The sequence below is a fragment of the Pongo abelii genome, chromosome 14 (genome assembly GCF_028885655.2).
Source record: "Pongo abelii isolate AG06213 chromosome 14, NHGRI_mPonAbe1-v2.0_pri, whole genome shotgun sequence".
NCBI lineage: Eukaryota > Metazoa > Chordata > Mammalia > Primates > Hominidae > Pongo > Pongo abelii.
The window spans coordinates 63,755,293-63,777,741 of record NC_071999.2 but is presented as its reverse complement, the minus strand read 5'-3'; the positions used below and the strand labels follow the sequence as shown (position 1 = coordinate 63,777,741).

Here is a 22,449-nt window from a genome sequence, read left to right as displayed (position 1 = left end):
TTAGAAACTTGTCAGAGTGGTAAGTCTTTTTTAAAAGAATAATAAAATGTGATGATGATTTTTCATGAAAAGAAACAATAATAAATATAAACCATTAAAAATAGTTGCCCAAATATATGTCTACTTGTAGCTGGTGGAGAGGAAATTCAAAAGAATCTTGCATTTGCTTTTGTCTAGCACTGATTCACGGTAGATTAACCGGAAGGTTAAACGGGATCAAATTCTCAGTCCTCACTACCTTACTCTCATTTCCAATTCCACCCCCGGCACTCCAGGTACCTTGCAGAATCAGAGTTAAAATTGATTAGCCTAGGTACACAGCCTGACCTGCTAGGCCTTCTCCCAGAAACCTTTGGATATGTTTGAACCATTGGTACAAGGGATCAAAACCTGCCAGTGCTCATCAAACCTGACTTTAGTGCAGAGGAAACTATTACAACTTTGCTAGGGCTTCCACTATTAAAACTTTTCCAAAAACAGAAATATACTATGGGAAACTGCTCTTAAGAATCACTGAAAAAAGGGCATTTGAAAATGGAGGGAGAAACTTTCAACCAATTTCCTCTGCTAAAGAAAATGTATTAGCCTGCACAAAAAATTGGCTATTGCTACTCCTCCTAGTCCCTCTCCTGTAAGTACTGCCAGCCAGTTCATTTAGCTCATCGGCCAAAGCTGAATTAGAAACTGCCATCATTTCTGCTCTCACTTGTGCTTTTTCCAATATCATTATTACATAGCAGTGTGGTCTGGTGGGATGTGCACTACACTTGGCAAAGGGATTCTTGGATTGTGTGTACCCATCAGCCCTGAATGACTCATTTTGTGAATATAGAAAGTCATATTTTTGTCTCTGGATTCATGTCTTCTATTTTTTTCAAGTAGGTTGCAGTAATATACCATTCACGATATTTTAAAACTACACTCTAAAGTTTATATTTCTATTAAGAAAAATATTCAGTTATAGATTCCAAAATATTGTAACACTTAACTAATAATATGCAAATTATCTCTAAGATGTAAAGAAAACAGGACCAAGCTACGTTCATTAATTTTCCCAATCCAGATAAAGAAATCTAGAGGAAATATATAATAATGTTTTATTTACCAAGTAACATATAAAGAGATTCTGGTACCTCCAAATATATACTAGGATGATGCCTTTTAAAAAAAATTCAACTAGCAAATCCAGAGACTCAGCCCTGGAGCCTGAAACTCAATCCTACTGAAGTGGTCTTCAGATTGCTTTTGTAAGATTATAACTTTTATTGATGCTTTGCAGCCACTTATGATTTTCAATCTAAAATCATTTAATTCAAATAATTATGATTTATCACTGGAGGATTATTGATAGTAAAATCCAACTTTGGCTTTTTACTCAGCTCTTCTGTATTTAAATTAATGAATTAATTTAAAATTATGTATTAATATACCTACACTGTTGTAGCCACTGGTTTAAAACTAGAATGCATTTCTCACTCTAGTGAAGAGGAACAATCAAGAATACAAATAAATATATACTGTAGAATACGAACCATTTAGGAAAATACAACAGAATAATGTCCGCAACAAGAGGCTAGTTTAGCTGGTGTGCTCAGGAAATGTAAACTTTTACGTTTTACCTGAAAGGTGGGAACAGCCATGCAAAGATCTGGTGGAAGAGTTAAAAGCAAGGAAAAAGCAAATGCAATGAACCTGAGACAAAGATGGACTTGCCACACTTAAGGTAGTGACAGAGAACAGCTCTGAGGCTGGGCACAGGAATGGCTGAGGGATGAATGATGAAGGTGGGGAGAGACAGAGGCCACAGCATGTGGAACAAGTAGAAGTAAATGTGATTCCTAACAAGATGTCAGCTCAACTCCACCTTCTGTTAGTTTAAAAGGGACAACTACACTTGCTCCTGTAAAGCGCTTTTGTTGAGGCCTATAAACCAATCAGAGCAGTTATTTAGGTTCCATATGTTGCTTATATGTGGAAAAGGCATTCTTATCCTAAATTCTTAGCGATAAGCAGGGATGGGGGTTGTTCTGAGTGCTGGAAATTGATGACTATAGTAGCAGGAACATGGTGGTCTAAAGCAAAGCTCTCAGAAGGGTGGTCTGCATGGATGTGAGAAGTCTACTCCTAATATGATATAAAGTGCTGGAAAACTGCTGCCTCATTTATGTGCTGAAAATTATGTGCTTGGCTGACAAGTCCTCTTATATGTGTTCTGAAGTTTGCAATAAAATATATTTTACTTTTCGTTGCCACCAAAATATGAGTAAACATTACAGCATAAGTTCACTATAAATCAGACATCATTATAAAAGAAACAAGTGAAAAGTTAACTGGATTGAATTTCTGTGCTTTAAAAAAAAGCTGTCTCTTATGTTCATACACACACAAACACAGACACACACACACATATATAATATATATAATTTTTCCCCTTAAAATGCTATAACAGTTGAACTAAACACTAAAAGGAGGAAAAAATATTTTACAAAAAAATAAACTTCATTGATATATAACCTTAGGGGATTTAAAATATTAGGGTCAGATAATAATACATGGATTGTTATTTTTAAGAAGAATCATACTTGGAAGATGATAGTAGATGATGACCAAAAGGAATAAAAGGATTCGTGTGCATGTGTGTGTGTGCACGTGTGTCTGTATGTGTGTGTTTTCAGAGCCACTCCAACAATCCCCAGATAAGTCCTGCGCTATAGACTCATCTCTGCTGCAACTTCAGAGAGACTTTTTCATCATTACCTATCCGTTTCTTTTTCTTCCTATTATGATTTCTCACTGCTGCACTGCAGCAATACTGCAAAGAAAAGCTGAAAGTGCTCTTAACACTGGAGCACAGATAAAGGAAAGGCTATCACTTTGCTCCTCATACTCCCTGCTCAATCTGCCAATTTTCCGAAGTGGGTTACCAGTTTCATTGCTAATGATGAGATCAGAAGATGAGGTAGCTGCTCTCACTCCAGCAAGCAACAGATATCCCTCGTCAAGGACGCAGTTTTCTTGAATTTTTTCTGAAGGATCAAGCTGTTAGTGCTACTGCTAAATGCCAATATCAGAAAAAATCTTTTAAAAACTGTGGGGTGCTTTCCTTCTCCAATCCTCAGAAGGAGCAGTTTTATCCATCAACAATTAAAAAAATACAGGATAAATGTAGAGGCATTCTGAACAATGCCTGTACCATTGGATACCATGTTTTCAAATATTAAAATATTACTTTACCAAGAAAAGCCAAAGATGTCACAGAACTCTAGAGATATAAAAGGTTTCCTGTGGGAGCTCTGTGCTTTCCTTATAGGAAATCTGAAATTACAGAAGAAAGCAGATCACCCGGAGTGCTTAAACTGGTAGGAAGAGAGAAGTATTCATATTTTATTATCTGAATAAGCTACAGTAGATTTTTTCCCTAACTTGTCTGAGCAGTCCTCTAAAAACTGCATTTAATTAGGTAAATTATCTCAATCAACAAAGAGTTATTGCAAGTTAAGTAACTGTAATGTAACAGAGACAAAGTGATATCTGCACATGGAGAATGGCTGTTGAATGTCCATGGCAATGTGTCTAGAGCAAGGGAGTCTAGAAGGGGCTTTTCTTTGATCCACTTTTTAGAAGGATAGCCAGGAGAAGAAATGTGTTATACTCTTTTGGTATAATTTTCCTTAACAGAAGCAGAAAAATTCTCAGAGCATCTCCAGTCATGGAAATAATATATACATATCGAAATCTTTCTATGCTCCCAGAAGGATTCTGGATGTTAGGGACACAGCAAGAAAAACAGAAACAAAACAACACAGCAGCAACAAACCTCCCTTTGTGGGGCTTTCTTTCATTCCAGGGAGGGAAATAGGGGTACATACATACATAAAATCTGTAGCATGCCAGAAAGTGATAAAGTCTACTAAATAAAAATGCAGCAGTGATGACTGATTTGAGGTTTCAGGAAGAGGAATTGAAAATTTCAATTCGAGTGACCAGAAAAGTCAAGACTGCCATCCAGGAAAGTCATTCTAAGGGGCTGAAGTAATTGCTACAAACAAAAAACCTTCCCTAGAAGTGCTGGTTCAACTCCACTTCCTAGGTTGAAAAAGCAAGAATGAGGATGGATAACAGGAAGAGTCAGTCACTCTTGCTCAGTGGAAATGGTAGGACAGTATCAGAAGGGAATGTTTTTGGCTGAATTCTTTCAGTAAGGGGAAGACACAGCCATCTTGGGACATGGGTGAGTTTCCTTGAGGGTTGCACACACACAGATGCATAAAGTGAAGGCACTCACTTTCATCTGAAAATGTAGTCTTGAAAGCTGAAAAAAAACAGTGAAAGAAGGGCTAAACTAGCTCAAAGAAAAGGACAGGTAATGGAGTGGCTGACTCTCAGCTACAGACTGAATTTTTTTTCAGGATTTCAGTCAGGAGCAGGAGTGAAAGGAAAAAATTCCAGTTGAATCAGACTGGATTCTTATCAGCTAAGTTTTAAAATCAAGCAGCGCAACACGTATTTGCTAAGAAAAGAGTGAAAATTGAACTACTGACTTTACATATTTGTGAAAACACTTTGCAGAAATGATTTGACTAAATAGTTCATTTTTTTGGTGATATCCACAAATTGCATTTATCACAAATATTTGCCATTTTTTAAATGTAATAATTCCATTCTTTCCAAACATGTGAGAGATGTTAGTGGCCGCTTTTGTGTGCCATCAAATCCTGAAAAACAAACAAATGAAAAAACCCTAAATCAATATTAAAAATGTACTTGTGCCTGCTTCAGGAGCCTACAGAATTTCAAACTCCATTACAGTGTAAGTACACTTAATTTAAAAAGTAATTAGAACTTATTAGGTGAGGAGAAGGCAAGAACATTTTTGGATAAGAATTTCTGCTACAATGGCAAAAAGATCTGTACTTAAAATGGCAAGTATATAACATAACCAAGGATATGGCTTAAGGACTTAGCTATAAGGTATACACGGTATACTTTTCTTCTGGTGCTACTTTATGGCCACAAAAATTAATCAAGAAGCTTTTGTCAAAGATGCTACTTGAACTCAGCTGTAAAATCTTTTAAGATAGTCTTCAGTAGCAACATATGACTTGGAACATTGGTGAACTTCTATAACTTCTTTTTAACACTGTTTATTTAAACATTATTATTATTTTTATTTATTTATTTATTTTGAGATGGAGTTTCTCTCTTGTTGCCCAGGCTGGAGAGCAATGGGTTCACCGCAACCTCCACCCACCCCCATCACCACCATTCAAGCGATTCTCCTGCCTCAGCCTCCTGAGTGGCTGGGATTACAGGCATGCGTCACCACACCCGGCTAACTTTGTATTTTTAGTAGAGACAGGGTTTCTCCCTGTTGGTAAGGTTGGTCTCGAACTCCCAACCTCAGGTGATCCACCCGCCTCGGCGTCCCAAAGTCCTGGGATTACAGGCATGAGCCACTGCACCTGGCCTATGTAAACATTATTTTTAGTCATATCTATAACCAAAGATAAAAATTCCTTGGTGCCTTGTTTGATTTTATAATAGAGAACTTAATTCTTTTGTTTAGCTTGGGAAGGAAAATATAATAGAACAATCCTGGAGGTAGAAACTTATCTTTGACAACCATTTTGTAAATTTGTTTATTCTGGTTATAATTAGATAAGCAAACTTAATTTATATGAAGTTCTAACATGAGGAAAGAAACCGGCTTTCATTTTGTCATGTGATACAGCACAATTTGAGTTTCTTTCTATTAAAAGGATTCAAAATGACAAAAAGAAAAATGCAACAAAAGGATAAACATACAAATAAATATAAACATGATTATTAAATTATCACTAGACATCCTCAAAATTTCTGCTGTATTTTTCAGAAGAGTGAGACCTCTTTGGCCTGTAAATACACTCAGTGTACATTGGCATTTGCATTCAACAGCAATTAATTGAGCATCTTGTTCTTCCTTAGAACCACACTCATCTTATTACTTTGTTCAACATAGAATGGACATCTAATGCTAGTAGCTGCATACACAGTGTTGATGAAACTTATTTCCTCTTCAATGGAAAAAAACATACATAAAACAGTTTTAATAGAACTTGAAAATGTAGTTTTTCTAGGCATGGAAAAATAAAATGGGTAGGAACTATATGTTTAAGTCATGGGAGATGAGATAGGGGATGATGCAATAGAGAAATAACCCACGATATTATACAAAAAATATGCTGCCATACTATAATCGCCCACACTCTGTCTAGCAAAATGAGACAAAATTTCCACAAGAGTAGGGGTCTTGTCTAGCTTATTTATCATAGTATAAACATAGCCTAGCAATGTCCCTAGCACATTGGATATAGTCAATAAATGTTTATTGAATCATTCTACTTATTAAATGGAAAAAAATATATACTAGATATATGCTTGGGAATATACATATTACAAATTTGATTATAGATTAGAAAAAATCATCACCTTGTGAAGATAACATTACATGTTCCATTTTTTATTTTTAATTTTTGTGTGTACATAGCAGGTGTATATATTTATGAGGTGCATGAGATGTAATATTACATTTTTATTTCCACATATGATAAGTAGTTACATAAGTTGAGCAAATGGAAGAGATGTAGACTTATGAGACCATAGACTAATTATTCCTAGCTCTTGTTTGAATATAGGAATGAAGGGAGCAATGGTAATACAAAGCAGCACATTAGTGTGGAGCAGGACACTGTGCACCAGTTACTAATGCCAGGGGTGGACTCTAACTGCTTGAGGGATAGCAAAAATCCTCACTATGGCAATCACTAGAAATAGAAGTCCAAAACGCTTGTGTCCGCTACAGTATTGGAATCGCCAAGGAAAACACGGTATGTTCAAGCACAGGTACAAGGCTTTTTATCACACGGAGAAGAGACAGAGGAAGATCAGCTCCAATATTATGCATCAGTCCTCCGTGGCTAGTGGGTCTCCCCTTAATTCTCCCCCATTAAGCCAATACAGGGGAATTGCACTCCGCTTGTGCAGTAGAAAGCCCCTTCTCTTCCCCCAAGAAGTCTGAAAACATTGCAAGTCGGGGGCCTCAGGGTTACTCACTGAAGCAGAACAAAGGAGGTCACATTGTGTCTGAAACAGGGACTATTACACAAGGCAATGAGCTCTCTACAGACTGTGTGGGCCCTTTATTCAGTGGTAAAGAAGGGTTCCAGGCCCAAGGCCCATTCTCATGGTGTAGAATGAGAGTTAAAAGATTACCATGTACATGAGACTGCCTTTCTCAACACTTAGAATTTGATATAAGATTATTTGTGCACCATATTTATTTAGTTACTCAGACTCACTTAGATTGTATTTCTTAGGAACAAATTTAGGAAGTTAATGAGAGATTACTTGAATAGTCTAAAATCGAGAAAAGAGTATTTGACCTTGGAATTACAATCTATTTTTTCCTCTTCTTAAGTAACAAATTATTTTGGTGTAATTAGAAAGTCAAGAAGAAGAAGGAGAAGGAGGAGAAGAAGAGATTTCGGATTTCTGAATCTCTGAAAGAAGATACTAAATATTGTCTCTCCATTGCACTTTATATTTCTAAAATAAAATATAAAGAACATATGGGAAAATTTTTCCATATGTTACTTCTGTTCATACTTAAAATAAACCTGTAAGGTGTGCAAGCCATATTTTATTCTCATTCTGCTTTTGCAAAACTTCAAAAACTCTATTATGAAATGCCTTCCTTATTCTCTGTAGTCATACGTAAGTGGTTTTTAGCAACATGCCATCAGAAGATATAGCAAGTAGAAATTAAAATTTAAAGTATTAAGAAAGAAAGTACAAGATGCAAATGCTCAAAACATAGATTTTCATTGAAAAATGCCAAAATTGAAAATACATTTAAAATATACAAAATAAAAAATATCCAGAAGAATAGAAGCATTTGTTTTAAAATTTCTAATTAAAAGGTTAAAAACTACACTGATTAAAAGTAAATATGGTTTGCAATGTAGCCAATGGTTGATTTGGGACTTTTTTAAAAAATAGGAATTGCTGAAGTTTTATATGTTTTTAATGGCAGTAATAAATGATAACTCTGAATTTGTATTCACAGCTTTTGTGTCCAACTGCCTCCGGAACATCTCATTTCTATTTAACAACAGGCAAATCAGACTTATAATATATTTCACACTTCACTCCTAAAATCCCTCTCCTAATGAATCATTCTGTCACCCACATATTCCCCACCCCCCACCAGAAACTTGTAAATCATCCTATATTTTTTCCTCTCTTTCAACCGATATCTAAACAATCATTACATTTTAAATATTTCAGCAATATATTCCCTAGTTCTCTTCCCCTTTGCTATGACTGTGTTTTAAGCCTCATCATCTCCTGCCTGTACTGTTTTTTTCTGAACTCTTAACTGGTCTTGCAGCTGACAAAGATCATGCCTGGAGGTAGCAATCACTCCATCCACCAGGGTCTGTGGATCCAACAGCGAATAAGGCAGAGTCCCTACCATCAAGGAGCTGCAGCCAGGGAAGTGGTGAATGTGGTGGAGAAAGTAAAGAAGACACAGTAAAGTAAACATGTAATCATCTAGTATTGTGATGTGTCATTTTCGATAAATACAGAGGATGCTTTCAGAGTACAAGAGATGGTTACCCAAACATGTCCCTTCTCTATGATCCTTGTTTCCATTTATGAAGGGAAAAACTTCTAGATTGAATTGAACGCACTAATGGTTTACCCATTGCATAAACCTCAAGTCTCTGGCACAGCCTGTAGCATTTAGAGGGAAGCAGGATGGCCTGTCACTTCATGGTTTACTGCCTGGTTGCACATCCTGGCTTCAACACTTACCAGGCATGTTTCTCTAGACAAAGTACTTAACCACTCTGCTTCCTCCATGGTAAAATAGAGCTAACAGTAGCTCCTCATAAGATTGTTAAAATAAATAAATGACTATGTATATAAAGCACTTATATTAGGGCTACATATGGATTTGCTGTATTACTATCATCAACCTTGCAGGAGAAATGGACACTTTTGCTTTATGGGGTTATAAAATATTATTTGAACAAATTTCAGTGGATTAGAACCGGCTTTTCGCCCTTACCCTGTTTACCTGTAAAAGGCTTACTCATCTTTCTAGACTTACATTAATCATCATTGGAATTTAATGTAAGAATAGAGACACTAGAATTAGATTGACATTGGTTTGATTCTGAGATTTAATATTCACTAGCTGCATTGTCTAAGTAAATTTACTTTTTCTGACTCTATTTATCTCTGTAGATAATATTACCCACCTCTTATAGGATTATATTAAAAAACAAGATCATTCTATAAAGATACTCGCCTAGTATGGCCTCTCAATTAATTTCTATTAATGGAGAAGTAGGCAGGCTTTGTGTATATTTCTACCATATTTACCCTGACTATATTATGTGTAATTATTTACTTTTGCATTTGTTTTCTTGGTTGTCTTCTCCCTTAGAAATAAAAGCTTTCCTTGAACAAGAATTTTGTCTTTTTTAAGCTTGATTTCTAAGACATAGCCAATCCTTGCATACAGTATACATTCTGTAAGTACCTGATGAATGAATTAATAAATATATAAATTAAGACATGGATATTTTAAATATGGAATAATTCATATTGTATTGCTTCTATTATTTCCTTGCAGTGCAAGTATACTTTTATTACAACTATAGAAGAGACAGAGAACAATGAATACCAATATCTTAAGAATTTACACAAGGAATAAAGACCCATTGCCTTTTGGTCGTTGATGACTGCTCAGTGGGTAGCACTGAGTGGGAAAATTATTTGTTATGTTATCAAAGGGGGTTCATTAAAAGGTCATTAAAAAGGCACTATTAGTATTAGGAGCTAATGGCCTTTGAACATCATTAGAGAGTTAACTGATGTATCAAAACCTGAGACTTGTTTCCCTGTGATTTACACAATTCTCACAAACCTTGCCTTATTGAAATTCTTAATAATTTTTCCTAATTTCTCTCTTCTGTAAGCTTTAGATAACATAACTTTGTTAACAGATATAGATACTTAGTAATAAGAAGAAAGTTGACTGAGAGGAGGGCTAGGCATCTAAAGAGGTCAACTTATAATGATTTTTAGCTGAAAATAATTGTAAAATTATTTTTTAAGGCTGAATAATTGGTCTTTAAAAAATAAGCTAGAAATTATTTTAAAATAATCTTTATAATAATCTAAAGATCATGAAGAGTTAGCCTTGTTATTTCTCTTATTAAAAGTTAAGAAATAATACTTTTTCAAGATATAAACTATTACAAAGGCTATTTTAAACTGATTAAATTTCTGCTTAGTATTTCCATTTTCTTTTCAAATTCGGTCGGTAAAGAAATGCAAAATGTTAGCTGATTGACTTGTTCCTTTTCATGATAGGTTAAGTAACTAATTAAACATGAAGCTTATAAATAAAAATTGAAGAAAATCTATTTCTTGCCAATTAGTAAAAAAGAAATATCAAAAGATAAGAATTTTAACATTATAGACTTCAACTGTAATTTGCAAAATCTAAAAAAAAAATAAAAGAAAAGGGATGCATTGATAAAACTAGGACTAGGACACATTGGTATCCATTACCTATAATCGCCTAGTCACTTCCAAGGAATTGTATAATTGTATATGCACTTTTGGGGTCAGGGGGATGAAAGACTTTCTATTTTTCTTCTCTCTACCATACCTTCTCCCTCACTTATATCACACATATTTATGTATAATTAGCTATCAATAAGAGGCTTAGACATGGGGGAATATGTTTTTCTTCATTGCAATTGTTAGTCAATCAATGAATAGCAAAACATATAAAATAACATGAATTGAAAGATAAATGAGCGTCCGGTCATGGTGGCTCATGCCTGTAATCCCAGCACTTTGGGAGGCCAACGTGGGAGGATCACCTGAGGTCAGTAGTTCAAGACCAGCCTGGCCAACATGGTGAAACCCTGTCTCTACTAAAAATGTAAAAATTAGCCGGGCATGGTGGTGCATGCCTGTAATTCCAGCTACTTGGGAGGCTGAGGCAGGAAATCACTTGAACCCAGGAGGTCGAGGTTGCAGTGAGCCGAGATCGCGTCACTGCTCTCCAGCCTGGGTGACAGAGCGAGAATCCAAAAGAAGGAAAGGAAAGAAAGAGAGAGAGAGAGAAAGAGAGAGAGAAAGAAAGAAAGAAAAAGACTGGCACATAGAAGCCTTGATATAACAGATTTAGTATATTTTTATGTCCATTTAAAGCTAGGTTGACATTTATTATTTATATTTTTTATATAAAAAGGTAATGAGATATTAATATTGAACTAAATTTACCAAATTAGAAAATAAAAACTGTATTAACAAAAAAAACCCAGGTATACCCGGATAATTAACCCAATAAGCCACTAATGTAACCCAACATTAAATATTCAGATATATTTCCACTATTTAAAAAAATTTCTCCTACTGTAATTTTATATGATTGTGAACATAATACATATATATATACACATATATATGTGTATATATATATATATAGGTATGTCTTGATTTTAAACTAAATGTATTAATACACATCTGTACATCTTCAGAGCCTTTATTCTCATGATCTGTCTCATGTTCTAAGTTTATTTAAAAGTTTCCTTAATTTAGTCCTTTGGTTCAAACATTTAGATTGCTTTCAATTTTTATTTTTCATTGATCTCACTTTTACAAATACCTATGTCATATAGCATTTTACTAATTGTTGGATTTTTTATTAGGGTAATTTACAGAATCAAAAATAATGTTCAAGACAATGAACATTTTTGCGGTTTCACTTTCATATTGCTAATACACTTTCCCAAAATTTGTGTGTGCCAATTTACATTTTTAACAGAAATGTATGAGAACATGGTTTAACTTTATTTAGTTTAAATATATTTTTGAAGCATTTTTTAATTAATTAGGACATTTCTTTTTTCCTTTGCAGTTTTTTGTTGTTGTTGTTGTTGTTTAAACTTTAAGTTTTGAGATACAAGTGCAGAATGTGTAGATTTGTTACATAGGTATACGTGTGCCATGGTGGTTTTCTGAACTTACCAACCCATCATGTAGGTTTTAAGCCCTGCATGCATTAGCTATTTGTTGTAATGCTCTCCCTCCCCTCACTTCCGCCCACTGACAGGTCCCTCTGTGTGTTGGTTCCTTCCCTGTGTCCATGTGTTCTCATTGTTCAACTCCCACTTATGAGTGAGAACATGTGGTGTTTGGTTTTCTATTCCTGTGTTAGTTTGCTGAGGATAATGGCATCGAGCTTCATCCATGTCTCTGCAAAGCACATGATCTCATTCCTTTTTATGGCTGCATAGTATTCCATGGTGTATATGTACCACATTTTCTTTATCCAGTCAATTATTGATGGGCATTTTGGTTGGTTCCAAATGTCTTTGGTATTGTAAATAGTGCTGCAATAAACATATGTCTGCATGTGTCTTTATAGTAGAATGATTTATATTCCTTTGGGTATATATCCAGTAACGAGATTGCTGGGTCAAATGGTATTTCTGGTTCTAGATCCTTGAGGAATTGCCACACTGTCTTCCGTAAGGGTTGAAATAATTTATGTTCCCATCAACAGTGTAAAAGGGTTCCTATTTCTCCATAGCCTCACCAGCATCTATTGTTTCTTGATTTTTTCATAATTGCCATTCTGACTGGTGTGAGATAGTATCTCATTGTGGTTTTGATTTGCATTTCTCTAATGATCAGTGATGCTGAGCTTTTTTTCATGTATTTGTTGGCTGCATAAATGTCTTATTTATAAGAAGTGTCTGTTCATATACTTTGCCCATTTTTTGATGGGGTTGTTTTTTTCTTGTAAATTTGCTTAAGTTCCTAGTAGTTCATCTCAGAGTTATATGGCCTACATCAGTTTTCCAGGACTGTTCTCTCTCTCTTTTTTTTTTTTTTTTGGTTATTTACTCCTTTTTTTCCTCTGTTTTCTTTCTCTCTTCCTCCCTCAATTTTTTCTTTGCAGGACGGGAACTTCACAACCTGCTAAAAATGAGCTTTCCTAACAATGTGGGACTTATTCATCTAAGAATAAATTGTCCTAGCCATGAGAAACCAGACAAAACCCAAGAACAGAGACTCATTTTCTTCTAAAAAGCTTTCTCTGAAAGATTTTAAAAAGAAAATAAAACAATTTTTAACATATTTTAAAGAGAAAATAAAAACTTGGGACACCAATTTGCTATGCCAAAAGTAAAAAAATTAAGCTGAAAGCTGAGTCATACAAGAAACTGCCTTTAGCTTTGTTCCTAAATAGATAGGTAGCCACAGATAAAAGGTTAAATATTTCCACAGGTAGCTGCTCTACATTTATCTTATGTAAAATGCTGATTTACTGCCTGTGAGATGAATACATAAGTGGCTATTCCTCTCCCTTCTCCTTTTTATCTTGCAACATGTGAATTCAGTAGTGTGACCTTACCCCCACCCTACCCCGCCCCTTTCTCCTCCAGCCTACTTTTCCCCTTTAAATATTGAAGTCCTCAAACTCTTCTTTGGAGAAAGTCATAGATCTGTGTCCTAGGCCTGTCCGTAACCTTGGCAAAATAAGTTTCCAAATTGATTGAAACTTCTCAGATACTTTTTGGTTTATATATATAATGTGCATTTTGAAAAAAATAGAAAAAGAAAACAAATTATTTTTTTAAAAAAAGTTAAAATTCCCATACTGCCAAAAGCAATCTATAGATTCAATGTTGTTTCTATCAAAATACCAGTGTCATTTTTCATAGAATTAGGAAAAAACTACTCTAAAATTAATATGAAACCAAAAAAGAGCCTGGATAGCCAAGGCAACTGTAACCAAAAACACAAAGCCAGAGAAATCACATTACCTGACTTCAAACTATATTATAAGGCTATAGTAACCAAAACAGCCTGGTACAAAACTGACACACAGACCAATTGAACAGAATAGAGAAACCAGGAATAAAGCCATGCACCTATGACCATCTGATCTTCAACAAAGTCAACAAAATTAAGCACTGAGGAAAGGAGTTCTTATTTAATAAATGGTGCTGGGATAACTGGCTAGCCATATGCAGAAAAATACAACTGGACCACTACCTTTTACTATATACAAAATTTAATTGAAGATAGATTAAAGATCTAAATGTAAAATCTCAAACTATACAAATTCTAGAAGATAACCTAGGAAATACCGTTCTGAACATTGGCCTTGGCAGAGAATTTATGACTAAGTCCTCAAAAGCAATTGCAACAAAACAAAGTTGACAAGTAGGGCCTAATTAAAGAGCTTTTGCACAGCAAAAGAAACTATCAACAGAGTAAACAGACAAACCACAGAATGGGAGAAAAATACTTGCAAATTATGCACCTGATAAAGATCTAATATCCAAAATTTATACTAAACTTAAACCAATCAGCAAGCAAAAATTAACTCCATTAAAAAATGGGCAAAGGACATGAAAAGGCACTTCAACAAGAAGACATACAAGCAGCCAACAAACATGAAAAAATTCTCAACATTATAAATCAGCAAGGAAATGCAAATCAAAACTACAATGAGATACCATCTCATACCAGTCAAAATAGCTACTATTAAAAAAAATCAAAGGCTGTAAGATGCTGGCAAGGCTGTGGAGAAAAGAGAATGTTTATACAATGTTGGTGGCAACATAAACTAGTTTGGCTAACGTGGAAAGCTGCTTGGCAATTTTTCAAAGAACTTAAAATAGAATTATCATTCAACTTGGTAATTCCATTACTGGGTATATCCCCAAAGGAAAATAAATCATTATACAAAAAAGACACATGCACTCTTATAGTCATTATAGCACTATTCACAGTGGCAATGGCATGGAATCAACCTAGGTGCCCATCTATTGTGAATTGGATAAAGAAAATGTGGTACATATACACCATAGAATACTACACAGCCATAAAAAAGAACAACATCTTGTCCTTTGCAGTGACATGGATACAGCTGGAGGCCAACATCCTAAGTGAATTAATGCATGCTCAGAAAACCAAATACCATATGTTCTCATTTATAAGTGGGAGTTAAACATTGGGTATGTATGGATATAAAGATGGCAACAATAGACACTGGAGATTACTAGAGAAGGGAGAGAAGGAATAGGGCAAAGGCTGAAAAATTACCTTTTGGGTACTATACTCACTACTAGGTGATAGAATCATTTTTACCCAAAACCTCATCCTATATACCCCTGTAACAAACTTGTACATGCATTCACTGAATCTAAAGCAAAAGTTGAAATTATTTTAAAAAGAAAAAAATAGTATCTTCAATTTAGGTGAAATTCAAAACAATATTCATTGCATTAAACCTATTTAGAAATTGCTAAAAGATGATTAATAATGCTTTGATGACCCAAGGTACTACACATTCTATTCCAAAGTGCTATATATATTTTCGGTTACTGACTAAAAAATACATTTTGTTTTACTTTATTATTAGAAAATATCAAAGGAAGAAATTGTATATTAACTAAAACATCTTAAGCAGAAAGAATCTATCATTCTGGGTGAATGATTTATTTTTGCAAGAGAAATTGTTTATAATTTTAAAGTTTCTTTAGCTACTGAGTGCCTGTTTTTATGAAATACATGACCAAAATCTAATTATACAAATAAACAGTCATATTTAAAAGTATAAATTATAACATTGGCAGAAAATTGAAGATTACTTGTTCTAACCAAAATCCACAATCAACTCTTAATTTATTAAAATTAGTGGGGTGAAAATTAGAACATTCAAATGAGAAATTGTAATATTCATTAAAGAGTTAATGAAAACATGTCTATCCTGAAACTTAGCATCTAGCAAAGATACCATCAGGTTTTTACTCCAACCATATGAGGTTGCCACAGCATCAGTTGCAAAAATCATGCACAGTGTAAGTCACTTACATTCAGAAATCAGTTTCTTTAAGGGGTCTCTGGAAGAAATCCAGATTCAATTTGAAAATTAAAGAGTGCATGGTCATGGTGACACTAAACAACTGAAGGGTGTGGAAGAAATAGCAGTGCTACATTGATTGCTTGACACATATTGAAGAGGCAACATGCAAATCATAATTCTACAAGATACAAAAAACTTGATCACTGAGAAAGAAGTTCCCGTAGTCAAGGTAAAAGTGTGTCATGCAACACATTGTGTGTGTGTGTGTGTGTGTGTTTCCCCTCTGGCTGCTCTTTCTCCATGAGCAGGTAAATAATGATAAAAATTTTCCCTTATGAAATGGGGTCTCAATCCCTCCCTAGTGGCTGGCCTTTTCAAAATAGAAACTCAAGGCAATGAAACATATACAGCTGAAAATCATCCAGAAAAAAAACATGAACTATCTTAATAACATATTCAATCTCTTTTTCTTGACATATAGAGGTCATTATGTAGACCATAATGTGTGGTGGTGAATGAATATGTGCATGTGTGTATGTATGTGTATATAGTTATGAATATATTATTCAAGGTTATCTCTGATTTGGAAAAGTCTATATAATTATATAAATCATGCATAAATATAATATATATGCATATTTACATATACAAGCATACTTTTTTTCAATTCTCCTATGCGTTAAAATGTACACATATTTTCTTCTACACATGCATATATACAAATTTTAAAGAAAGGATAAGCTGAATGTGTAATAATATTTATTTTCTTAAATACATTTTATAGATTAATATTAAATTGCATAAGCCTATCTCTACCCTATGGCTTTACCTTTATTTATTTAATTTTTTTTTTTTTTCCAAGACATAATCTCACTCTGTCACCTAGGCTGGAGTGCAATGGCGTGATCTCAGCTCACTGAATCCTCTGCCTCCCAGGTTCAAGTGATTCTCCTGCCTCAGCCTCCCGAATAGCTGGGACTACAGGTGTCCACCACCACGCCCGGCTAATTTTTTTTTTTTCTTTTTGAGATGGAGTCTCGCTCTGTCGCCCAGGCTGAAGTGCAGTGGCGCGATCTCAGCTCACTGCAAGCTCCGCCTGCCGGGTTCACGCCATTCTCCTGCCTCAGCCTCCCGAGTAGCTGGGACTACAGGCACCTGCCACCACGCCTAGCTAATTTTTTTGTATTTTTAGTAGAGATGGGGTTTCACCGTGTTAGCCAGGATGGTCTCGATCTCCTGACCTCGTGATCCGCTTGCCTCCGCCTCCGCCTCCCAAAGTGCTGAGATTAGAGGCGTGAGCCACCGTGCCCGACCCTTTTTTTTTTTTAATGTTGGTGTTTTATGCCTTGTACTCTGAATATGACTGAACAACCAAATTCTTCTATTTCAGCAATGTTGAAGAAACTAAGGTTCTAATTCAATTATCTTGGAAACTAGAATCTTAGCTTGGCATTAGAAGCCACATATTATTCAAGCAATGACAAAAGGTAACAGAGAAGATAAAAAAACATTAAATGATTACATTAAAAAATCAAACTACTAATCAAAATCTTGTATTAGGCAATGTTTTTGCATCTTACTAGAAGGTTATGCATTAAAATCATCTCTCAAAGTGGTTCATGATTAAACTACAGCTCTTGACTGAGGATCATTTGTTGCTGTATACATGAGAGAGACAGAGTGTGTGTGTGTGTTTGTTTGTACATGTATGTGTCTGTTGGTAATTCAAATATGCAGAAAAAATCATTATCCAAAGAGCACTTTTTTATTTGTTTCTATACTTATTACCTAACAGTACCTAAGAATTCAAAGACGCTCAAGTGAAATAAATGTTTAGAACTTGAAATTTATCCAAAAGTTATTTCCCTAAAATAGCCTTTTTTTATATACACTTTAAGTTTTAGGGTACATGTGCACAATGTGCAGGTTAGTTACATATGTATACAAAGAAGCTTTGTTCTTTCACTCTTTGCAATAAATCTTGCTGCTGCTCACTCTTTGGGTCCACACTGCCTTTATGAGCCGTAACACTCACCGTGAAGGTCTGCAGCTTCACTCCTGAAGCCAGCGAGACCATGAACCCACCAGAAGGAAGAAACTCCAAACACATCCGAACATCAGAAGGAACAAACTCCAGACACGCCGCCTTTAAGAACTGTAACACTCACCGCGAGGGTCCACGGCTTCATTCTTGAAGTCAGTGAGACCAAGAACCCACCAATTCCGGACACATTACTCCTAATATCACAGTGGGGGTACACGCTGTGATGATATTATTTGTAATTTCTAAGGGAGGTATTTCTCCAATATCACAGGGGTGTACATCCTTTGAAAATATGATTTATAATATCTAAGGGAGATATTAATCCTAATATCTTCTTTTAGATATTACAAATAATACCACAGGGTGTACACCACCGTGATATCAGAAGGAATATCTTCTTTTAGATATTACTGAGGCTTTACATCGCCTTGTGGCTTCTGCTGTCTTGAACGACTTTTGACATCCCCTAAGGGAGCTCATTCTAGAGCCCTTCATGAGAAGCCACGTGAAGACAGAGGCTCTGATACCATATCAATCATATGTTTTTATGTATTCTGACGCTTCAACATCTAGGGCCTTGCTGACCTTGGCAGGCCTGTCCCTCCCAGGGTTAGCCAATTCCTAGAGACAGTAAACAACTTGCCCATGAGTGTGCTTTTCACACACAAGCTAACCAGTCTGGAGCTCATGCCCCCAGTTACCTATTTCATCAGGCTTCCACGCGACTCACTCTAGGCCACTATTCCTCTGCCCTAAGCACCCCAGGGCCAGGTACCAGACAACTAGGGAAAGCCCCTATAACCAGAGCCTGCTGAAATTACTCAAACTAAAATAGCTAACCTTAACCCTGCTCATCTTGCCTCACTTATTCCTTCCCATAGAAACCACCGTAAAGGCTCTTGCCCATCATATTCCATCACTCCTGCTTTCTCGCTGACCATACTGCCTCCCTATTCAGTGCTGCATGGCATAGTACTTTCCTTTCTCTTGGCATCTGTGAGTAACAAACTATCTTTTCAGTTGCAATCGACTCTTGTTCTGTTGGTCTCTCCATACCTGAAGAATAATGCAACCTATATATTTTTTTAAATCAACTAAAATTTATTTAATTAAGCATAAAGTTACTTTCACGTTTGTCTACAATCACAGTAAATACAGTTTTTGGCATAATGCCATGGCCTTTAAAATGTAAAGCCTCCCCACCTGCAAGATTACATATATAAAACTCCCACTATTGTTTATATGATAGTGGATTAGTTAACCAAATTAAAATAGTTATACTATCTAGAATAAAATAAAATGGAAATAATTTACACATAAGATTCATATTTAAATCATCCTTATTTACAAAATACTATCCTGAGAATTATAATTCTATTAAGTTTCAATTTGAGCAAAAATGTAATCACTGGAAATAAGAACAGTCAAAATGACTTTTGAAGAGAGCAAAAATATTGTCAGGTTTCTTGCTGTGGTTCTGGATCTTCAGTAGCAGGCTCATTTGAAGGCAGACTCAACCCTGAAGGAAACTCACTCTATCTTCAGAATGTGGGGGTGAGGGGGGAAATCCAAGTCTTGGGGGAAGGTAAGGAGGAAAACCCCTTGGTGGATAGACGTTTCTCATTGCAAATGAAGCACGTGGTGGACCTGGGACATCCTTTGGTGGAAAATAATCTGGAGAAGCTCCAAACATGGTTCCTGGAGGAGGTGGAGGGAAAGGAGGTCCTCTTCTCATGAACGGGCCCCTCATATCCACCGGAAACAATGGACCTCTGATTGGAGCAAGAGGTGGAGGGACAAAGCCAGGGCCAGTCGCTTCATTTCCAGCGGGGAGAGATGAATCAGGCACATTTAAATTACCAAGATTATCTTTGGTATCATTTCTACTGGATTCCATTTCTGAAGGCATTGACCCATCCATTTTATCCAAAGAAGGCATATTAAAACTTCTGAGTTCTGCTGGTCCAGAGCGTCTAGCACAATTAGAATGAAATCTGTCTTGCCTTTGTGGAGGAAGAGATGAATCAGGATATGATTGTCCTGGTGGAGGAGACATCATCCTACGGTCCTGTTCCCATGGAGGTGAGAGGAACCCAGTGTCAGAAGGAGCCCTGTGAGGATAGGTAAACCTATCACAGCTTGATTCTCCTCTTTCTTTGGTAGTCTGATGGTCCAGAGGATTCCCTGGGCCTCTTGGGCCTCTTCCTCCTCCCCCTGGAAGCAAAGGTGAGAGTCTGAGTGGACCCTCCAACAAAGTTGGAGGATAGAGAAAAGCTCTCGTTTCAGATGAAGGCCGACCCAGTGGTGAGGGACCATATGAGGAAAGCTCTCTGCCAAATGCTGTATTTGGAATATCAAGTGCATAAGGATCTTTTCCTAAAAGTTTAATTTTAAACTCTGTTTCAGCTAATTTTTGTCTATTGTGAGCATTTTCTTTCCTTAAATCATTGAGGTTTCTTTCAGCAGTCCATGCGGCCAAACAATTATTGTGTGTTTTTTTCTCATGGTGTATAATCTTCCCTTGATAAAAATGAATAGATCTCTCAAATTCTTCTTCAAGATCTCTGACTCGATTTCTGCAGGTCTCCAGCTCTTCAGCAGTATGGCTGATCATTTCATCTACTTTAGAAAGTTTCTCTTTCTCTAGCCGGTTATTTTCTTCTACTATTAATTTCCTGCAGAGTTTCATTTCATTTTCTTGATATAATTCTGTCATTACCTTAAGTTTCTGTTGAAGCTTCTGATTCTCACTTTCAAAATGTGTGTTTTCCAACTGCAAAGATGCTTGTTCCGTCTGAAGATTTTTAATATGCTCTCTAAGCTCTTCCTTGGTTTTATCAACTTCAGATAACTGAATATAAATTTGGTTTCTTTCTCCTTCTAAGGTTGTTAAAGAAGCATTTAACTTAGCAGCATGAAGCAGTTTCTTCAAAGCTCCTTTTGGAGGATTATCTAAGTAAGCACCATCTTCTGATTCACTGTTCATTTCTAATTCCAAGTTACTATCATCTGTTATGTCTTCTTCCAGCATAGCAGCCTGATCTTTGATCTTTAGCAAGTGTTCAGTCAGAGTCTTGATGTGATTTTCTTTATCATTTAGAACTTGTTCTGCATGTACTTTGGAGTCTTCAAATGCTATTTTCTGTTTATTAAGTTCACTCACTTGTTCTTTCCATACTTCAGCTTCTTGCAAAAGCTGTTTCTGGCTTTCCTGAAGTTGAGAATTTTCATTCAAAGCATCTTGTATTCCTATCTTCATTTGTTCTTCATTCATTTGAAATCTCTTGAAGGTCATTTTGGCTTCAGCTACTTGGGATTTGAGGGATTTTGACTCATCTTCTAGAGACTGTATCCTTTTGGAAATATCCGCCATCACCTCATCTTGTTCAGAATGTTTAGATTTCCTTTCTTTTAACTCCTTTTCTAGACAGAGTATTTCATGCTCCAGTTCAGAATTGGACCTGTTCAGCTTTTCACAGGTTGCCTCCAAACTTTGTGCTTCTGTTGTCTCCTTCTCAAAGCTGGCATCCTCTAAAGATGACTCCACTTCATAGCCTTCATACTCTTTTTGAACAAGGCTAAATTTTTCAAGTAGTCTACATTTTTCTTCAATTAGTCCAGAAAGTGCTACAGCAAGCTTTTTCTCTCTTCCCACATAAAGCCGACTCCTAACCGATCTAAAACTTCTCCACAAGAAAAAGGGAACAGCAAAAAATCCAATGACAGCTGCACATACCACCAATTCCCATGGAAATCCATAAGGATTCGAATCTGGTCTCCTGCCTTCAGTCAGTGCTGCCATAACCCTGCGTGGCTCCTCCAGGACCAGCCCCCAGTAAGGCTGAGGGGTAGCCCTGGGCTCCTCCATAGCGCCAAGGTTGCTCTGGCGGTGGCCGCTGTAACCCAGGCTTGTCGGGACCACAATAAGCTGCGAACACTCAGCCTTCAGTTAGAAACAGAATCTGCACCTGGCAACCGGAGCAGACCACTGAGGAGCCGGCTGCGGGGGGAGCTGGGGGACGCGGGAACCTACAGACCTCACCGGCCCATAGAAAAGGTACAGTAAAAATATAGTATAAAATATTTTTTAAAGATATGCTTGTATAGAGTACTTACCAAAAATAAATGGAGCTTGCAAGATTGGAAATTGCTTTGGGTGACTTAGTAAGTGGTGAGTGAATGTGAAGGCCTAGGGCGCTACTATACACTACTGCAGACTTCACAAGCGCTGCACACTTAAGCTACGCTAATTAATTAAAATTGTTTTCTTCAATAATAAATTAACCTTAGCTTACTGTAACTTTTAAACTTTATAAGTGTTTAAACTTTTTTTAACTTTTTTACTTTTTTGTAATAACACTTCACTTACAACACAAACATTGTACAGCTATACAAAAATGTCTTCTTTATATCCTTATTTTATAAGCTTTTTTATTAAATTTTTCTTTTTTTT

The 22,449-nt window shown here is 36.0% G+C and overlaps 1 protein-coding gene across 1 annotated transcript; it reads right to left on the bottom strand.

The window, feature by feature from the left end:
* Positions 1-19,183: 19,183 nt before the first annotated feature.
* On the bottom strand, positions 19,184-21,956 carry LOC100432440 (cTAGE family member 2-like). Its single transcript, XM_009248673.4, is given in 2 exon segments — positions 19,184-19,530; positions 19,533-21,956. Coding segments are annotated over 2 exon segments (2,409 nt in total). The 5' UTR covers positions 21,865-21,956; the 3' UTR covers positions 19,184-19,453.
* Between the last annotated feature and the right edge of the window lie 493 nt (positions 21,957-22,449).